This window comes from Hevea brasiliensis, chromosome 15, assembly GCF_030052815.1.
Source record: "Hevea brasiliensis isolate MT/VB/25A 57/8 chromosome 15, ASM3005281v1, whole genome shotgun sequence".
Lineage (NCBI taxonomy): Eukaryota > Viridiplantae > Streptophyta > Magnoliopsida > Malpighiales > Euphorbiaceae > Hevea > Hevea brasiliensis.
In genome coordinates, this window is record NC_079507.1 from 60,013,446 (window position 1) to 60,031,709 (window position 18,264).

Genomic DNA, 18,264 nt, shown 5'->3' on the forward strand with positions numbered 1-18,264 from the left:
CTGAGTTTGTCAAATTTGTAACTGGATAAGTGGGATTCAACTAAGATTGGGCACTGCGAGGTGCGTGACGTTTTGTCATCATAAACAATTGTATGAACTAGTTGCTTACCAACACATTGTGTGGCTTTTAAATTTTCAAATTATTATTTAAAATTATAATGTTATTTTATTTTTTTTTCTACTTTTATTTAATTTTGTTTAGTAATTTCACATCATTATTAACACTATTTTTCAATTGTCGAATTGTTATCCAAAATATGTGTAAATAAAATGGCTGGGATTGAGCTTTTTGCAATTTTTTATTGCTCAGGAGATGCGCAGAGAAAATGGATAATACGTGCACATAATATGTTTGGTTTCGGTTTGCCTTTCACGATAAATCGAGATTAAAAAAAAAATTAGAAGTTTGATTTCATACGATTTTGATTTTGAATGATTTTGGTTTGATCTGAGTGTTATGTGGCACATTACAGATGTCATTTCTTTTAATTTTTAAATTTGAACCAAAATGAATTAGAGGGCTAAACTAGCAATTTCAATCTAATTCAAGATTTAAGAAATTTCTAAATCAAGATTAGTCCCATGTCATCATGGGTTCAATTTGGTTTTAAAAGCTGTTGACCATTTGGATTTTGATTGACTCAATTTTGATTCCAAACCAAATTGAGTCTATGTCTTCATCAACGAAAAAACTAGGACACAATAGCAGAAACACAAGCTAAGAGAAAGGATAAAACAAGCACAAACTCAAAGAAAGGTGATGATTTTGGCTACCCATGACATTATCAAATACAATGAGTTAATGAAAGCTCATACCTCACAATTGCACCTCCAAAGCTTCCTCTTAACTCTCAAGGTTTGATTACGTAATAACATTCCCACGTTGAATAGGAATAAGAAAGTAAAAAAGTTTATATACCCTATATCCCATCTATTAAGAATAATTTAAATTAGTCAAGTCAAATTTTATTCAAATTAATCTATAAATTATTTTTATTTATATTGTAAGTAGACTTAATTAAATCTATTATGAATTAAACTGAAAATATAAGATATATGATAAGACCCATATTGAGTTTATAATAAATAAATTTAAGTAAAAATTTTACATATTTTCGTAATCTCATCGTTTTGGGATATTAAAATTCATATTAAATCAATTTTGTAAAACCTTAAGTTAGGGTTCTTGCTTATGGCTTATTTGGTCTATTTTTAATCAAATAGAAAAATTAAATCAATTTCATAAAACTTACGAGTTGCATACTAATATGTGATCACAATTAAAAGGAAAAAATGACCCATCTCATAAAAAAGAATTAAAAGTGAGAGACCAATCAAACCTCTTATAGTAATTGATATCCACCTTAAATTTTGTGGCTAAGAAAGTGACAACAACATCGCCAAAAATAAAATGTTAGAATAAGAAGAACATGGGGGAGCGTGGAAGAAACAATCATGAAAAATAATAATTAAAAAAAATCACAAAATAACATGGATGTTTCCAAACACTACCCAATTGCTTTGCTTAGTGTTTTTAATTATAATTTCCACTAATTCACCTTCTCCCTCACAATTACAACCACTGTCGGCTAATGAATAAACATGTGGGCCTTTGTCATACCATATCTGTTCCTCATATATAATTCTCCACTTGAGTTGAGGCCCCTGCTCCTCGAATCGTAAAGTAAAGGAAAAAAATAGAATAGAATAAGATGCTAGGCCAAGTGTTGCATTACCCATTATGAAAGGAATTGCTTTTCAATCATATTTGCTAATATTAACAAAGGCACAGAGGAAGAAGAAGAAGATGAAGCAGCAGCTGCCAAAGAAAATCATATGGCACAAAGTCAAAGGGGGCATTGAGTGAGTCCAGGTTTCCTTCACGTGTCTTGTATCAAAGCTAAGATCTATCATGTGATCAACAGATAAGGGTAGAGAAAGAACAGCTAATTATTTGAAAAAAGAATGAACATAAAAAATAATAATGGCAGAAGAAAATTTATAATGGTTGTGGTTAGCAGTTGATATTGATAAACATGGCTACAGCCACCCAATCATTTCCAACTATAGTGCCATGGAAGGACTCATTCAATTCAGTAACAAAGATATAATACTAAAAGTCTCTAACAGATTAATATCTTAGATATCTCATTCTCTCTCTATCATGTTCAAGTTCATAAAATATATGTGCTACTTCAAAATATCCATATGTAAAAGGGAAAACAACCTTCTAGATATGTTCGAAATGGGCAAATATCAGATCTTGTAGCTTCATAGCAGGCAATTACTTTACTAGTGGAAGATCCTACTAGCAATGAAGATCATTATTTCACAAATTGAAGGGGTAGATACATAGTCATCATCCTGTTCATGAAATTGAGCACATAATGATGCATTTTTCCAGTGCTTAGGGCCCTGCAAGGATCAAAAGGAGATTAGAGATGCAATTCTCAAAGATTCAAAGGCTAAAAGCATGTTGGCCCTCAGCTATTCATGACATAGTAGCTTCATTTTTTTTTCTGAAAGGACGTAGTAGCTTCATTTATTAAAATGCAACTTGTTGAACTGAATTATGTAAAGTGAGAATGCCGTACTCCTTTATTATTATTATTATTATTATTATTATTATTATTATTATTATTATTATTTTGCATAGAAAAAAATTGGATATACAGAGGAATAAAACAAAAAGCACTTTATTTATAGTCACTTTGCCGATTGCTACTAAATATATCAAGCTAACAGTGCGGTGACTTTGGTTACTCGTTGAGCAGCAAGATAGTTTTGCAGGAAAAGAGAAAATTTAACCAAATATGAAATCCCAGAGAAGAAAGATGCCCTTCCAAGCACCTTGGTAAAATGAGAGAGAATTCTATTTCTACGTGCTTATTACAAGTTGAAAATCAATAATAATTTAGGCAAGGCCACCCATGCTGTTGAATAAAGTTTCAAGGCATCAATCGGCATCAATCACCCATGATCAACTGTTATCATAAGTTAACACATGACAAGCAACAGAACTTGCATCTTCTACTGGGAAGCAGGCAGTCTTCCTTACTGATCTTCTAAATGGGAAATCACAGCCTGGAATCTTGAAGAAACAATGCTGCTGTATTGCTCCCTTTGTGAGAGCTAAAATATTCTCCATTTATGAAACACATAACATGCAGCCTACCTAGAAGAAACCGAAACTTTGATTCATTATCCCTATTTTGCTATTGCACATTACTTAAAGGATTTTTTTTTTCTGAAAGCCTGGAGAAGCCTCGACATCAGCACAACCTTTCCAGAAACCAAAGCTCAACAAATTTGGCTAGTTATATGCAAAAGACCAGGCCGTATATTTAACACAGCATATTTCTTCGGGAAACCAAATAAAATGATAGACAAGTAATTAGCTATCATAGCATCGCTATGAAATCTTGCATCAGCAGATTTGCCATGTTCAATCTTCGAAACATTTATTGTACCATCACTACCAAACAAACTTAAGGGGATATCTTGCATCACCATTTCCCAAATCAATGGGCATCATTCACCACATTCCTGCTTACCCAACTATTGCAAGGTAAATCTTATCAAAATTAGGAGAGAGAGTCTCAGGGTTAATTCAAACTAAATTGCTCAATGTATTAAAAAAGTGTAATATAAGCACAACATATTCATACCTACAATTTTCACATACACAGATTACAGATTGAAGTAAAGGACAACAAACTCAAAGCTCTTACAACATTCATCTAGTTGCATGTGCGCACCCTTTCAAGCATATGCCTCAACAAAAACAAGCAGCAGATGCATTTTAATTCACAGTTAAAGCACAGAATAACTTGAATCACTGCAGTGAATAATCAACCGAGGATGGGTGTCATAGTAGCAATAGACCACACAATTCAGCTCCATGGGACAGCAAACCCACTTCAGGCCAAGTGTAAAGCAAAATTTGTTTCTGATTTTCCACTACGAAAGAACTTGCACATTCACCTCCCCCAAAAACATTTGCGCTTTCCCTGAAATCGCCGTTAAATATTGTTAAACCAAAAGTAATAGATTTATGCAAGTAATTCACGAGCAATACCAAACACACATCTGTATCACAATTACACAACAGGCATTCAAGCAATATTTATGCATGTGCAGTCCAGCAAAGGCACATAGCAAGTTAGCAACTCTTCCGTGGAACCTTTCAATTGATAAAATGTAATAATATTGATTGGGAAAACCTCGTCCTACTATTGTCTGCCAAACAAATAGATTCTCCAACTTCAATATACACAAAGATACCCATTTTTCTAAAATGAATTTGCTAACACTCCATTTTTCTATAATCAATTTGCTAACACTCATTATAAGCAGAATGAACATTATAGAGCAATTGGCATGCATCAAAGACAAAGAAACAGAAAAATTCCAAGCCATTAACCTCGTATCGAGTAAGCATCAAAGCTGTTATAAGGTATTACTACAGATTTTTCAAAATTACCTAAGTTCCATTGCTATCTTCAGAATGAGTTCATCTCCAAGCAGTAAGTCCTTCTCTTAACCAGCATCTTTGCGGCAGTGCCATAAGGCTCTTCAAAAGCAGTGGAAACCCAAGATGCATCACAAACCTCCTTCTTGGCAGTAGACTGCTCGCTAGGTCTAATAGCAACCAAAGTTGCCCCTTTCAACACAAGTCCATCAGGCAATTCCAAGTAGGGTGCATACCAAAGTCGCATATTCAGGGCAGGAACAAGCGTTCTCTTCGATGCAGAAGAAGCAGATAAGGGCTTCAGCCTCAACTCCTCCAGTTGTTCCCTATTCATACACAGCACTCCCTGCCCATCAGCATCAGTCAGTACCAAGCTATCAAGAGTCTTGTGCTCTGCTATTATGGGTTGAAGCAAGTAATGCCTCGCGGAGGCAGCGATCAAGGAACTAATAGTCCACAAAACCCTCAATTTCAAACCCCCGTTGGTGTAAAATGACTCAGGTATGCTCCCATTATCATCAATGCCATTACTCCCATTACCACCATTGTTGTGGTGGTGGTTATTAACATTCCCACAAGCCCCATCGAAGCCGTTTTCTTGCAAGACAAAGCAACTCTTGTTATGCCCATTATTGATGACTGAAGCAGCACCTAGAATAACACAATTATCAAGGGTAGATCCGAAATCAGCCCTCCATTTCAAAAGCACCCCATCATCAATTCCTAATTCCCCACCAGGCAACTCGATTCTTAAAAACCGAATTTCGTTAAAATTCTTAAGAACCTGAGTAGGGGAATGATGGGTGACACCGCCCTGGTCCATTTCCCCATCGTCCTCGTTCCCAACGGAAAGGGAAGACGACGACAACGCTGAACTCGATGAAGAAGAGGAAGAAGAAAACAACCCATTCCGCGAAGGGTAAGAATTTAACATCTCTCTCCTGGGTCCAAGCAGCTGACCGAGAGCCTGGAACGGCTTAACAATGCCACAAAACACCAACCGGAAAATCGATGAGAGCCCAGAAGACGAACTGGAAGACCGAGATTTCTCAGAGGAAGAGGAAGGGGATGTGTCGTCATCGGAAATGACGCAGTCGACGCGAACGACGACGTTGTCTACTTGTGGTACGAGAGAGTGGAAGCGGCGTGAAACGACGCAGCATCGACCAAGCGCCTTGACATCTCCGATTTTGTTGAACACAAGCAAGAGGAGGGAATCGGGAAGGCGGTCGAAGTGGTCGATTGAGAGAGACTCCGGCTCCGGGTAGATTCTGGAGGTCGGATCTGGGCGGAAGGATGTCATTTTTAGGAAATTACAGAAGTATTTTGGACAAGAAGAAAAATTAGAGATCTGGGATTCACAAAGAAGAAGAAAAAGAAGAAGAAGAAGACGGTAGATCTCACGTAAGAGATAAGAGCCCAAAAAGAGGTAAGCAAAGGTTAATAGCTACAAGCAATGGGGAGGTGAAGAAACGGATGAGAAGAAGAAGAAGAAGAAGAAGAAGAAAAAGAGGGAGAGGGAGAGGGAGAGGGACAGAAGGAAGGGACCTGTGGGCGGAGATAGATCCACGGTTTTGTCTTTACAGAGGAGATAGAGAGAGACGATGGTGACGTATGAGAGAGGATATTATTGTGCGCGTAAAAGGGTAAGGGAAAGAGAAAAAGATGCGTCTTTCTCTCTCTGCGAGTGTGAGAATTTTCTTATTTGCTCTAATTTTAATTTAATTTTTAATCAACCCTTAATAATATTTCCCTTTCTTTTCTATTCTTGTATTTAATTTATTAGGTATTTATTAATTTTTTTAAATTAAATTTAATTTATTATAAATTTAAAATTTAAAATATATTTATTAAATACATAAATATCGTTAATAAAATATTACTATATTTAATTTTAATTTACAAAAATTAACTGAAAAATATTTATATATTTAATTTTCAAAATTAGAGATAAGGATAGAGTAGGTAGGACATGGACCTGTGACTTGCGGTTCTGGTTGATGTTGGTAGGGTCCGGCCCATTTCTTTACTCCAATTTCAACCGCAAATTTATGAATAAGGTTCAAGGCCCATTTATTATGTTCAATATTGTATGAAAATAAATAAACTTTACCATTTGACCTTATAAATTTTAAATATAAAACTATCCTTAAGAGTTTATCAAATAAACATCTTAATTTGTCAAAATTATTAGATTATAAAAATTAAATGTTGTGTCCATACTTCACAAATACCAGGTTTGGTTAATTTATTTATTTAATTTGATAAAAAAATCCAGCTCCCAAAAATTAATGATTGATTAAAAGCTAGACAAAATTAAAGAACAAGAAAAGAAAATTAAAGCCTTAATCAAGTTGCATATAAATAAATATAAAGGCCTTTGTGATGGTCCCTTGTCTTTTAGCAAAGAACAAATAGCGACCTACATCCACCTTCACCTCCCAAAAGGACCTGAAATTAATATTCAATAAAAATTGATTTATGAAAATATTATTATATTAAATTAGATACTGTGGTTCCCACTTAAGATAATTGTCCATTTTGTTTTTCATAATATAGTGATTAGTGAATGATGTTGACATTTTTAGAAAAAGAGAGGGAGAAAATTAGTTGGAATAATTAAGGCAGTAAGGTCTTAGGTTGTTAGTCTTAAAGCCAAGACAGGTGAGCTGCCCAATTAACTTTTGTAAGGATTTGGGAGTCTGACTAACCTTGTAAACCTTGATTCCTATTGTCATTTAGCATATTGATTAATGTTTATAATTAATTTGGTGATGAAATGTGTATTTCATAAAATTTAAAAAATTTTAATTTTGATCATTTTAAAATATATAATAATAATAATAATAATAATAATAATAATAATTAAATATCAGTAAAGGATTTTTAAGGCTTGTTGCCCATAGTCGTAATGCACAAACGCAAATTCTGAAAGCTCGTCACCAACCCAATTTCATGAAGCAGTTGAAGTGAGGTTAGAACTTAAAAGTCATTTATGTATATTCCCTATTCTTTATCTCTGTACTTATCAACCACCCCTTTGAATTCTAATTCAGTAATCCTACATTTATCTCAATGAATTTTAGTTTTTGATATCTAAAATGGATTTGCAAATAAGTCGACTATACAGTTGACAGGGATGCTTCTTTAAATGAAATTAATTGGATGTAAATATATAATCATACTAAAAAATCAGTGATAAGATTTAAATTTGAGACTTCTCAGACTAAATAAATTTCACAAGCCACACGAATTAACCCCTTTGGGGTTAGATAAATTGTAATTTAATAGTAATAATTTTAAATAAGCTACAAGTCCTTGCAATATTGTGGTTTAGGTTCATATAACAGCTAAGCCTTAATTTTCCAGTAAACAATAATGATATCCAGCTAGGGTTCAAACAAACAAGCACACTATTTATTTAGGGAACATGAACCATTATAATAAGATGAGCTCTTAATAAGGCTGCTCATGTGTTAACATGATCCATCTGTAAGTATACCAAATAATTAAAGAGAAGAAGCTGTTTCTTGCTATATAATTACAAAACCACCGAAGTTTTTCCATTATTGTGTCTCCTTCAACCAATAAATATTAATATTTATAAAGACTATGATATAGTTTATTCTTGTGTATAAAAATGTACCCTGTCAAGCACACGTATGTAGCCCAGTTTCATCCCACAGGACAAGAAAAAATTGATAAAGAATGAAGATGGAATTTATATATATATAATTCAATAGAAGAAGAGGAGAAAAGATATGGTATTTTTCAAGGGATATGAACCTAAACTATCTTTGCATTCCCGATAAAACCTGAATCACCATTCAGATAGCTATTCGTCCAGAACTCATACCTCTTAATCTTACTTAAAGACAAAATGTCACCACCATCAGACAAGGATACGCAAATCTACCAGCTGCTGTCATAAAAAACGCATGTGCTGTGTCACAATCCCAGAAGAGATCACACTATCAAAATTCAGCCATGTCCCAACTTACAGAGATGAGTTTGTATATGTATGCACACGCACATGCACATGCACATGCACATGCACATACCCCTTCTTTAGATGTATGTATATACTTGTAATGTACACGCACACACCTAAAAAATACATAGCATTACTATCTAAAGGGGAATCCATTCCACTGTGCACCAGATAGAATTCTATCCCAATCTCAAAGAAATTTAATGTACCTCAATCCCATATTCTGCCCATTTCACGTCACCCTCCCCTTTCCACTTGCTACTAGACGGGTATTCGATCCCAAGGTGTGCTGCACTAGAATCCATCCAGGAGACCGACGAACTTAGGGAAGAAAATGCAGTCCCATATGATATACTCTGCTCCGCTTAACATGTAATTCATGAATTTTGCCATTTATTATTCTACGATCCAGTTGTAATAATATGAAAATGCAGTATTCAGGAATGAGGTTTGCTTGTTGCAGAAGTTCATTATGGTAGATTATATTAATGCTGTTCAAGTTTCCTCAAAACAAAAAAGACAACATTCCCAAAGAACCAAGAAAGGAAAAATGAGAGAGATAAATGCTACTGCTTTTGTTATTATTCCTCCTATTGCAGCATAATAAAAGTAAAAAAAATGTGTCATCCACATTAAGATAGAAATCTCAATTTTCATTTTAAATTATACAGGAAATGAACTAATAATTATTTCAGAGTTTGCTGGGATATTAGAGAAAAATAGTGTACGTAATCTCCTTGAAACATGCACATTGTTATTCATAAAACCTTAATCTGAAGCAGCATACAAATCTCTCCCACAACGGTCACATGTTGTAGAACCAGGCGGGGAAGCCTTTTCTGGTTTGGCTTTCTGCATGTTTGGTAAATCAAGCTCCAGAACTTCATGCAGCGCCTTTGAGCCTTCTTGAAGTTCATCCAAACTGAAAATACCATATTTTTTTTATAAATCAAAATTTTATTTGTTAATAATAAATCCAGAAAAAACTTAACAGATCAAGCCATTCTAAAACCCACAATAACAAAATGAACCCAGATACCCAACCTAAGGCCTAAAGCATCAAGTGAAAAAAACTGGAAAACCTCACGAGTACAACATAGAAAAATAGCTAAAAAACATGGTTCAAGAAACATAACCCATAAACTGATCAAACAAAGAAGGTGAAGGAAAATTATTAAGGTAAAAACCGCCCTGCAAGGCTAAACTAAAAACCACTGACGAAATTAAAGCTAAGCAACCAATTCCTAAGTTCTAGTAATGCCCTGTTTAGCGAGGCCATCAGCTACAAAATTACATTGTTGAAGAGCTTGCTGAAGCAAGATGTTTGGGATTTCTTTTTTAAGATTGTCAATGTCATTTAAAACTTGTTGAAGTTTCCATGGTGTGTCAAAATTTGCACAATTAACCCATGAGACTGCATTATAGGAATCTGATTCAATAATGATACCAACTTAAACTACAATTATGAGGTTTGAATAGGTCCAAGTATCCTAGTCCAGTGTAACCTAACTTAGCTTACAATATGAATTAATGGGCCCAAGCATGCATCAATTGTCAGTATGAGGCTTGAATAGGTGTAAGTACCCTACTCAAGGGCCTGAAAGGATTTCTATTAAAGTTATCACTTATCATTCATCCTGCAGAATCCAAGCACCTTTCACTTGAACAAACAATTTTTGTAGATTCCTCTAGTTCACTAGTGGAAAGGCATTATCAAATTCATCCAATGAGATTAAGTTCATAAAGTAAAATTTAAGCTTGAATTCCCATCAATGCTTCCTTACCTTATGGAGAGTGGAGGAGTTAACCGGACAATGGTATCATGTGTGGGCTTAGCAAGAACTCCTCTTTCCTTCAACTTCAGACAAATATCATAAGCAGAAATGGGGGACAAAGTCTTGCTGTTGAACTCCACAGCATTGAACAAACCTCTTCCTCGAACTTCCTTAACGTAGTCTGGAAACTGCTGCTGAACCTTAAGTAGCTGATGCCTGAATTCCTCACCCAAATTGGCAGATCTATAGAATTGAAGAAAATTCAGTCATGTATGCATGAGTTCTTCTGAAAAGAAAATTTGAAAACAAAAGGTAGAAGAAAATGGATAAGTAATGTCTTCATGTCAAAAGCTGCTTCCAGGGACCGTACTCTGGAAAATTCACTTAAAAGACTTAGCATCTATATTAGAACTTCTAAAATGAACGCAAAACATCAAAACAAATGAAATAAATTATCATGCAAAGATTGACCAAGTTTGGTTTCCCAAAATATAACACATGAGATGCACTTCACCAAACAAATCCATTGAACTTTCTTATTGTTAAAATCTGGTCTTAGTAATTTCAATAAGTGGAGTTTGTTCAAACTTCTATTTTCTCTAAATTTTCACATAATTTCAATTACAAAGAGCAACCATTTATGAAGAATCAGTTCTTCCTAAAAATCTTTATGATATCTTTATCTAATGGATATAATACCTTTCTGCCAGCTGCTCATATTTGATCACATCTAGTGAGGCAATGGCAACTGCACTGGCCAAAGGATTTCCCCCAAATGTGCTGAGAGTAACAAACAAAAACACCAGAGCCTTTGGTATGAAAACCCCCCAAAATCAACACAATGAAGATGGTAGAAACATTAGAAAGCTACAAAATTCTTGGAGAGTGAAAGACAGATTGCAATAGATACTTAAAAAAAAAAAAAAAAAAACACACACACACACAATTAGAATGACCTGCCTTCCATGCTCTCCTGGTCGAATACAAAGCATTACACCTTTGTCTGCCAGGACCGCGCTTACAGGTATTACTCCACCACCCAATGCTTTTCCTAGTATCTGAGCAGAGCAACCATGGATGAAGTTATTTTATATATGGAGGCACAAAAGACAAATTTATAATATGGTTGAATTACTGTAATTATTTTATATTGATAAATGTTAGTCACTCCCAATCTATAGCTGGCCATAATAAACACAGAATATCATAATACAAGTCATTGTGAAGCCAAATTATTGCCAATATTCATATAATCGGCTCTAAATCAACTCCATACACTGTTGGTGCTGATAGTAGACCACATTTCTGTAATGCATGTTCAGAATTGAATGTGACTGGCTGACTGCTCTAAAACCAACTCACAATATTTAGAAAAAATCAACAGAAATCAGCATGTGAACCATTTTTTAAGGAATAATATGTCATCTATTAATGCAGGCATACATTTTTTTTTCCATACAATAAAGATATGTTGTTCTGAACTGATTTGGAAATTCACCTACTGCAGATAATCAAGTGCTCAATATAGAATAAGGAACAAAAAATTTGTATTGAACATAGAATAGGGAACAGAAAGTGCACTACGTTCATATCCAATGCCTGGGAAACCCATCAAATTTCAAAGGAAGGCAAAACAGCCTTACTACTACATCAGGGCGAACTTGTTCCCAATCACAAGCCAGCATTTTTCCTGTACGTGCTAAGCCACTTTGAATTTCATCAGCAATCATTAGAACATTATATTTTGAACAAAGATCTCTTACAGCTTTTAGATAACCATCCGGGGGAATTATAACCTACATGAAGAGGGAGACAGAGCAGTTAAAATAGTTTCCAAGTAAATGGAGAGGTAGGATTTGAGAAGCAGGAGAATTAGCTCCTGCAGGGGGGTGAAGGAAAACAAAGCAACCCACTCTGCTGTTCCCCAGGCAATTCAAGCTTGGATACCAATGAGTATGTTATAGAAAATTTTATTTCGATTAGAACAGCTAAATTAGACAAAACAAGTGCTAAATTGCGAGAAAAACTGATTGAGATTTGAGATGGTTTGGCTCCTTCAAGAATCCAGAAAATTTTTTTAGACAGTTGCTGAGCACTCAATTGCCATTTTCAGTGGTAACTTTGAAAATGTGAATATCCACATCTGATATTACTCAACAGGCTATGGGCATAGGACACGTATAAAACTAAGATGTGAAAGTCAGGTCATCAATACATCCATCAGGCATGTCCAACAAGAAGCAAATAAATATATTTCTAATTTACTATAAATTCCCTAGCAAGCTTTATGAAAATAAATGTAAGTTAGGTTATTAATATATTTTTCCATAGGTACCTATTAGTATAGGGATACAAATATCTATAGATACCTATTTTTAATTTTGTATATGGATACAAATAAAAAATTATTGAAGCACCCTTGTTGCTCTTCTACATGAACATTTCACATCATAACTAAGCATAAAAATAAATAAATTGGACAAATAAACAGTTAAGCAATTATTCACTTCACCTTGGAACTAAAATAATGCACATCTTAGAAAAAAATCTAGACAGACAATCAAAAATCAAAGAATGTCACATAACAATTATTTAATTTAGTTCCAAAAAACACATACCCCTGCCTCTCCTTGAATGGGTTCAAAAAGAAATCCAGCTATTTGACCTCCTTTTTCTGGAAGAAATAGAAGAGTGAAGTTATGACTATGCCTTAAACATATTTGCATATCCTTCTTACGCACTAAAGTTAAAGCAAAACTTAAAGCATAAGGAGGTGTGAAGACTATACCGATACATAAAATGACGTACTTTAAGAAAACTTTAGTACCATTCAAATGGAACGAGGATCATCAAAATATGAAAATATTTTGGTTTATACAAACCTTTGAAGATTTTCTCTAGGGCAACTTCATCACCAAAATCAACCTTGAGATGTCCAGGTAACAATGGTCCAAACCCCCGAGTTGCCTCATTGTCACAACTCATAGAGATAACAGCCAATGTACGGCCATGGAAGCAGCCACAACAAGAGACAATAATAGCCTGTATAGCATAGTTTGAGCAAAGAAAATTTTTTTAAGTGAAAAACTGAACAACAATAATAAGTTTTTTGAGGGAGGACAATGACAAGCAATAAACAAAATTTTAATGGTTTGAGTGAGAATATATGTCCACATATTCATATGCAATATTCAGGATTTGCATTATCTTAGGAAGTTGGAAAAGTCATCAAACCTTCAGCTAGACCTAACAAGTTCAGATAAAAGACAGTAATTAAAAAAAAAAAAAAGAAAATCCAAAGGTGAGGGTCCACTAAAATCATTTGAGCAGGCGGATTGGAATAAAGACCATATACAGCAACACTAACAAATTGTTGGCATATCAAATCTCTCTCTACACAGTTTTGATCTATATTGCTGTGCATTAAGGTCTGTTAAATCATTTTAAGATATATTTGACTATCAATTTTTAGAAAGTTTTCCTTCTCTTCAAATTACAATTATTTCATGAGCTCTAGGCCATGACTAGAGGCCAAAGCAAAACGCATATCACAAGCATGAAGCTCAAATCCCACCAAAAAAAAAATCAAATATATTTCACTTTTAAGCATCTTTAGTGAGACAATTTTCACAACTATTCAATCTGTAAGCAATTAGTCAACAAATTGTTCTCCTTAGCAATGAATTTAAAACCCTACATTCATCAAATAGCAACTCTGAAGTTCTTTTTCAGTTGCTTGTGAAAAGGCAAAGCCCAATTTCCAAAGCAGGGTTCAAAATTGGAAAATCTAGAACTGGTTTTAACCTTCATCATTTATCATGTATAAAGCAGCTACTCCTACGTCCCAACATTCAAACCTACCTTATTGCAGTTTCAAAACAATGACTTCTATCATTGCACTAGACAATAGCCTCTATAACAACTATTTTTTCAATTGCTTGCACAAATTTAATTTTGTTGTATAAAATGATAAGGAACTGAGGCACTTCATCATCTATTACCAAAGTCTATTGGGTTGAACAGAAATCTTTTTATTAAACCAACTCAAAAGGAAAATCTATTTGGTCAAACAAGAGCCCATTTGCTGATATGATAAAATTTACAAGTTCAAATTCAAACATTTAAAAAAAGGAATAAAGGCAAACAAATAACAATATTGACATGGAAAATGAACTGAACCAACAAACTAAAATCTTTATATTTCTCATGATCCTTAGTGGATTTATTAGCATATAACAAGTCCCAATTCCTTTTCAGCTGGCAGTAAAATAAGTGCCAAAAAATGGAGCATGAGAAGTTCTATATGTTCTTTATAAGAACCAATTTTGGGAAAAAAATTAAAAAAAAAAAGACTCCAGCCCACATTATTACTTTGAAAGTATCCTATTTAAGGGTCCAAAACGCACTACTTATTGTCCTCTTTTGATGCTCCCTTAAAACTTGTCTAAATTGATTAGGGTATGCATTTGGCTATTATGTGGTTTATCATTGTGATCGACCCTCCACCTGCACCTTTATTAATTATTTTTAGGTTCATATTAATTAAATTAAATTTTAAATAATTAATTTTATTATATTAATTTAATTATAAAGTTTAAAATAAACATTTAATTATTGTTTTGAGTGGTTAATTATAAAGTGAAAGTTAATTAGGCAGTGGGAAGTTATGGAGAAAGCAGTCGCAAGCGATGTATGACAATTGCCTAGAAGTACAGAATGTGGGAAGAGTAGGTTTCAAGGTCTTCCAAGGTTTATCAGGCGAAACTGTCAAACAGAAGTATTGTGTCACAGAAAAGGTCTCAACCAATCAACAACTCAATAAAATCAAGCTCTAACAGCCGCTCTATCTTTATTTTATTTGTCATTTATTTTTTTAACTTTATATTTAATTTTCAAAGCGTTGTTGTTATTTTATTCCAGCTCTGTAATTATTTTTTTAGCAATCAATACAAGCCTTCTTTATATTTTCTATTTGTGAGATTTGACAATAGTTAAATGCCCACAATTGTTTGATTTATAAGTTAGTAGCATACTAACTAATACATTTGACACGTTTGTAATTTCTATGCTGTTAGCTAGCCAATATTATTTTTAAAGAAACAACCTCTTTTATTTCTTTAATTTCTCTATGGAATAACTTCACTCTATCTTACCAAATATTATAATATTTTTTATAACTTTATTTATAAAAGAAAATTGAAAACATAAAATTTAAAATAGAAAGAAAGAATTACTCTAATTTTATTTAATGATGGGAGAATTGATTAATATATCTAATTATGAATTAAAAAAAAAAGAAAAGAAAAGCATTATATTTAATACCAAGAAAATAATTATATTCTAATTAGGGTATGAATAAAAACTCAATAGATTAAATTCTACTAGCTTGAATGGTTGAATTTTAGAGATGGGGAGAGGATATATTTGACTAGATTTAAATCATTTTAAGATATATTTGACTATCAATTTTCACAAAGTTTTCCTTCTCCTCAAATTACAATTATTGCATGAGCTCTAGGCCATGACTAAAGGCCAAAGCAAAACACATATCACAATCATGAAGCTCAAATCCCACCAAAAAAAAAATCAAATATATTTCACTTTTAAGCATCATTAGTGAGACAATTTTCACAACTATTCAATCTGTAAGCAATTAGTCAACAAATTGTTCTCCTTAGCAATGAATTTAAAACCCTACATTCATCAAATAGCAACTCTGAAGTTCTTTTTCAGTTGCTTGTGAAAAGGCAAAGCCCAATTTCCAAAGGAAAATCTAGAACTGGTTTTAACCTTCATTATTTATCATGTATAAAGCAGCTACTCCTACGTCCCAATATTCAAACCTATCTTATTGCAGTTTCAAAACAATGACTTCTATCATTGTACTAGACAATAGCCTCTATAACAACTATTTTTTCAATTGCTTGCACAAATTTAATTTTGTTGTATAAAATGATAAGGAACTGAGGCACTTCATCATCTATTACCAAAGTCTATTGGGTTGAACAGAAATCTTTTTATTGAACCAACTCAAAAGGAAAATCTATTTGGTCAAACAAAAGCCCATTTGCTGATATGACAAAATTTACAAGTTCAAATTCAAACATTTAAAAAAAAAAAAAAGAATAAAGGCACACAAATAACAATATTGACATGGAAAATGAACTGAACCAACAAACTAAAATCTTTATATTTCTCATGATCCTTAGTGGATTTATTAGCATATAACACGTCCCAATTCCTTTTCAGCTGGTAGTAAAATTCAAATTAGGCAGTTGGTTGCCAAACACCATTTGTTGACTAACATTCTTGATACTTGACAAACTGACCCAAAGGCACACCAAGAACAGTCTCTGCACATAGATTGATATGAAGAGAAGAATGCAAACAGTTTTACATAATTTTCAAAGAAAGTAAAATACTCAAAAGGTGTTTGAAACCATTACCTCATCCTTGGGAATTTTTTTCTCCTCATATCCCCACTTCCTAGCCAACTTGAGAGCAGTTTCCACACCCTCAGCACCAGTGTTCATTGGTAGTACCATATCATAGCCAAACATGCTTGTTAGGCGCTCTGCAAACATTGGAAATCTATCATTATAGAAGGCTCTAGAGCTCAGAGTAAGTTTCTCTGCCTGGTCTTGTAACGCTTTCATTATCTTTGGATGACAATGTCCCTGCAAAAGGAAGCAACCCGTCAACCAAAAACTACAAAGCACTCATTGCCTGTTCAATAATTAGTATTCTATTAGTATAGAAACTGCAGATAACATTCCATCTGTTGGCCATTATTGGATAGCCATATTAATTACCTGATTAACTGCAGAGTAAGCGGAAAGGAAATCTAGATATTTGTTGCCTTCAGGATCCCATATAGAGGAACCCTTTGCTTGAGAAAACACAATAGGAACTGGATGGTAACTAGATTGAACCACGGGGAAGAAAAAGCGAGTTTTAATCGGCAAGAAAAGCTCAATATATTACACCAAAAAACATATAGTTAAATAAGTAATCAATTGAAAAGCGAAATCCCAGAAAGCGAAACAAGAAAAAGAATTGAGATGTTATGATTATTAGATAAGAATTATTCACTAATGGAATGAACAAATGATGAGAGAGACAGAGAGAGAAAGGGAGAGATTACTTGTGGGCGCTGAATTCATACTCCAAGCTGATGAGTTGTTGAGAAAAGAAAGAAGTGGTTCCTTCAGGAAGAGCACCATAACTTCTCCTAGTCTCCCTGCAAACTCTGTTAAACAAACACTGGAGAGGTCTCTTGGACGATGCCATTGATGATGATGATAGTGTTATCGTTAATAGTTAATAGTAGGTGGAAAGATCCTGTGTAAATAATTTACATAATCTGTTCCACGGCTTCTTATGGATTTATATACCAGCTTGATGTTAGTGCGTTCTTTTCCGTATCTGTTCGAAAGAACTTGTTACCTGTTGCCGTTTACGTTTTCCTATGAATATGATTGTCGTCATTTTTGTGCGGTGATCCGACTCCCAAAGCAACGCCCTAATCACCCGCGGCAATTATCCACTTACAATATATTAATTATTCAACTAAGAATCAAGGCTTAATTCCACCCATAATTAATATTAAAAAAAAAAATCGACTCATAATTAGATTTATTTAATTTCTAAATGCATAATTTGAGTGTGATTATAAAAAAGATTATTAGATATGCGTAAAATTATCTTAAAAATTTTAATTATATAAATATTGACTTGATAAGAGTGTGTACTATAAAAATCGCAATTCATAATTAGAATTTTACAGTAGCGTTCAAATTAAATCTATTTTTTCAAAAAAAATAATAATATGGTGACACGAAAGTTGAGTACACGTGTAAATCCATCCAATTGGAATATTAAATTAAAAATCATAAAAGGTGATATTATAGAGCAATAGTGTCTTCCTACATGTTAGTGGGACTTCCAAAACCCAAATTCGTCTTTTTATTTCGTTCATGGTTGCCTTTAGGTGCCACTGCCTTGCGAGGCAATGGCAAATAGAAGAG

At 33.7% G+C, this 18,264-nt stretch overlaps 2 protein-coding genes across 4 annotated transcripts; both read right to left on the bottom strand.

Annotated features, from left to right (window-relative positions):
• Positions 1-3,599: 3,599 nt before the first annotated feature.
• Positions 3,600-6,067, bottom strand: LOC110635600 (F-box protein At5g46170). Its single transcript, XM_021784997.2, has 2 exons — positions 4,484-6,067; positions 3,600-4,010 (listed from the first exon to the last, which is right to left on the bottom strand). Exon 1 carries the CDS (start codon positions 5,772-5,774, stop codon positions 4,503-4,505), a length of 1,272 nt encoding a protein of 423 aa, XP_021640689.2. The 5' UTR covers positions 5,775-6,067; the 3' UTR covers positions 3,600-4,010; positions 4,484-4,502.
• A 2,946-nt stretch (positions 6,068-9,013) lies between these two features.
• On the bottom strand, positions 9,014-17,758 carry LOC110635609 (ornithine aminotransferase, mitochondrial). Of its 3 annotated transcripts, XM_021785018.2 has the most exons (10): positions 17,382-17,753; positions 17,050-17,158; positions 16,684-16,914; positions 13,120-13,279; positions 12,856-12,911; positions 11,881-12,033; positions 11,198-11,295; positions 10,937-11,017; positions 10,247-10,480; positions 9,014-9,384 (listed from the first exon to the last, which is right to left on the bottom strand). In XM_021785018.2, the coding sequence occupies exons 1-10, from the start codon at positions 17,525-17,527 to the stop codon at positions 9,231-9,233; spliced, it is 1,422 nt and encodes a 473-aa protein (XP_021640710.2). In that variant the 5' UTR covers positions 17,528-17,753; the 3' UTR covers positions 9,014-9,230. The 3 variants fall into 3 exon arrangements, with proteins under 3 accessions (XP_021640710.2, XP_021640711.2, XP_021640712.2); XM_021785019.2 differs by lacking the exon at positions 10,937-11,017 and having other exon boundaries at positions 17,382-17,758; XM_021785020.2 differs by lacking the exon at positions 17,050-17,158 and having other exon boundaries at positions 10,937-11,046; positions 11,182-11,295; positions 17,382-17,524.
• Between the last annotated feature and the right edge of the window lie 506 nt (positions 17,759-18,264).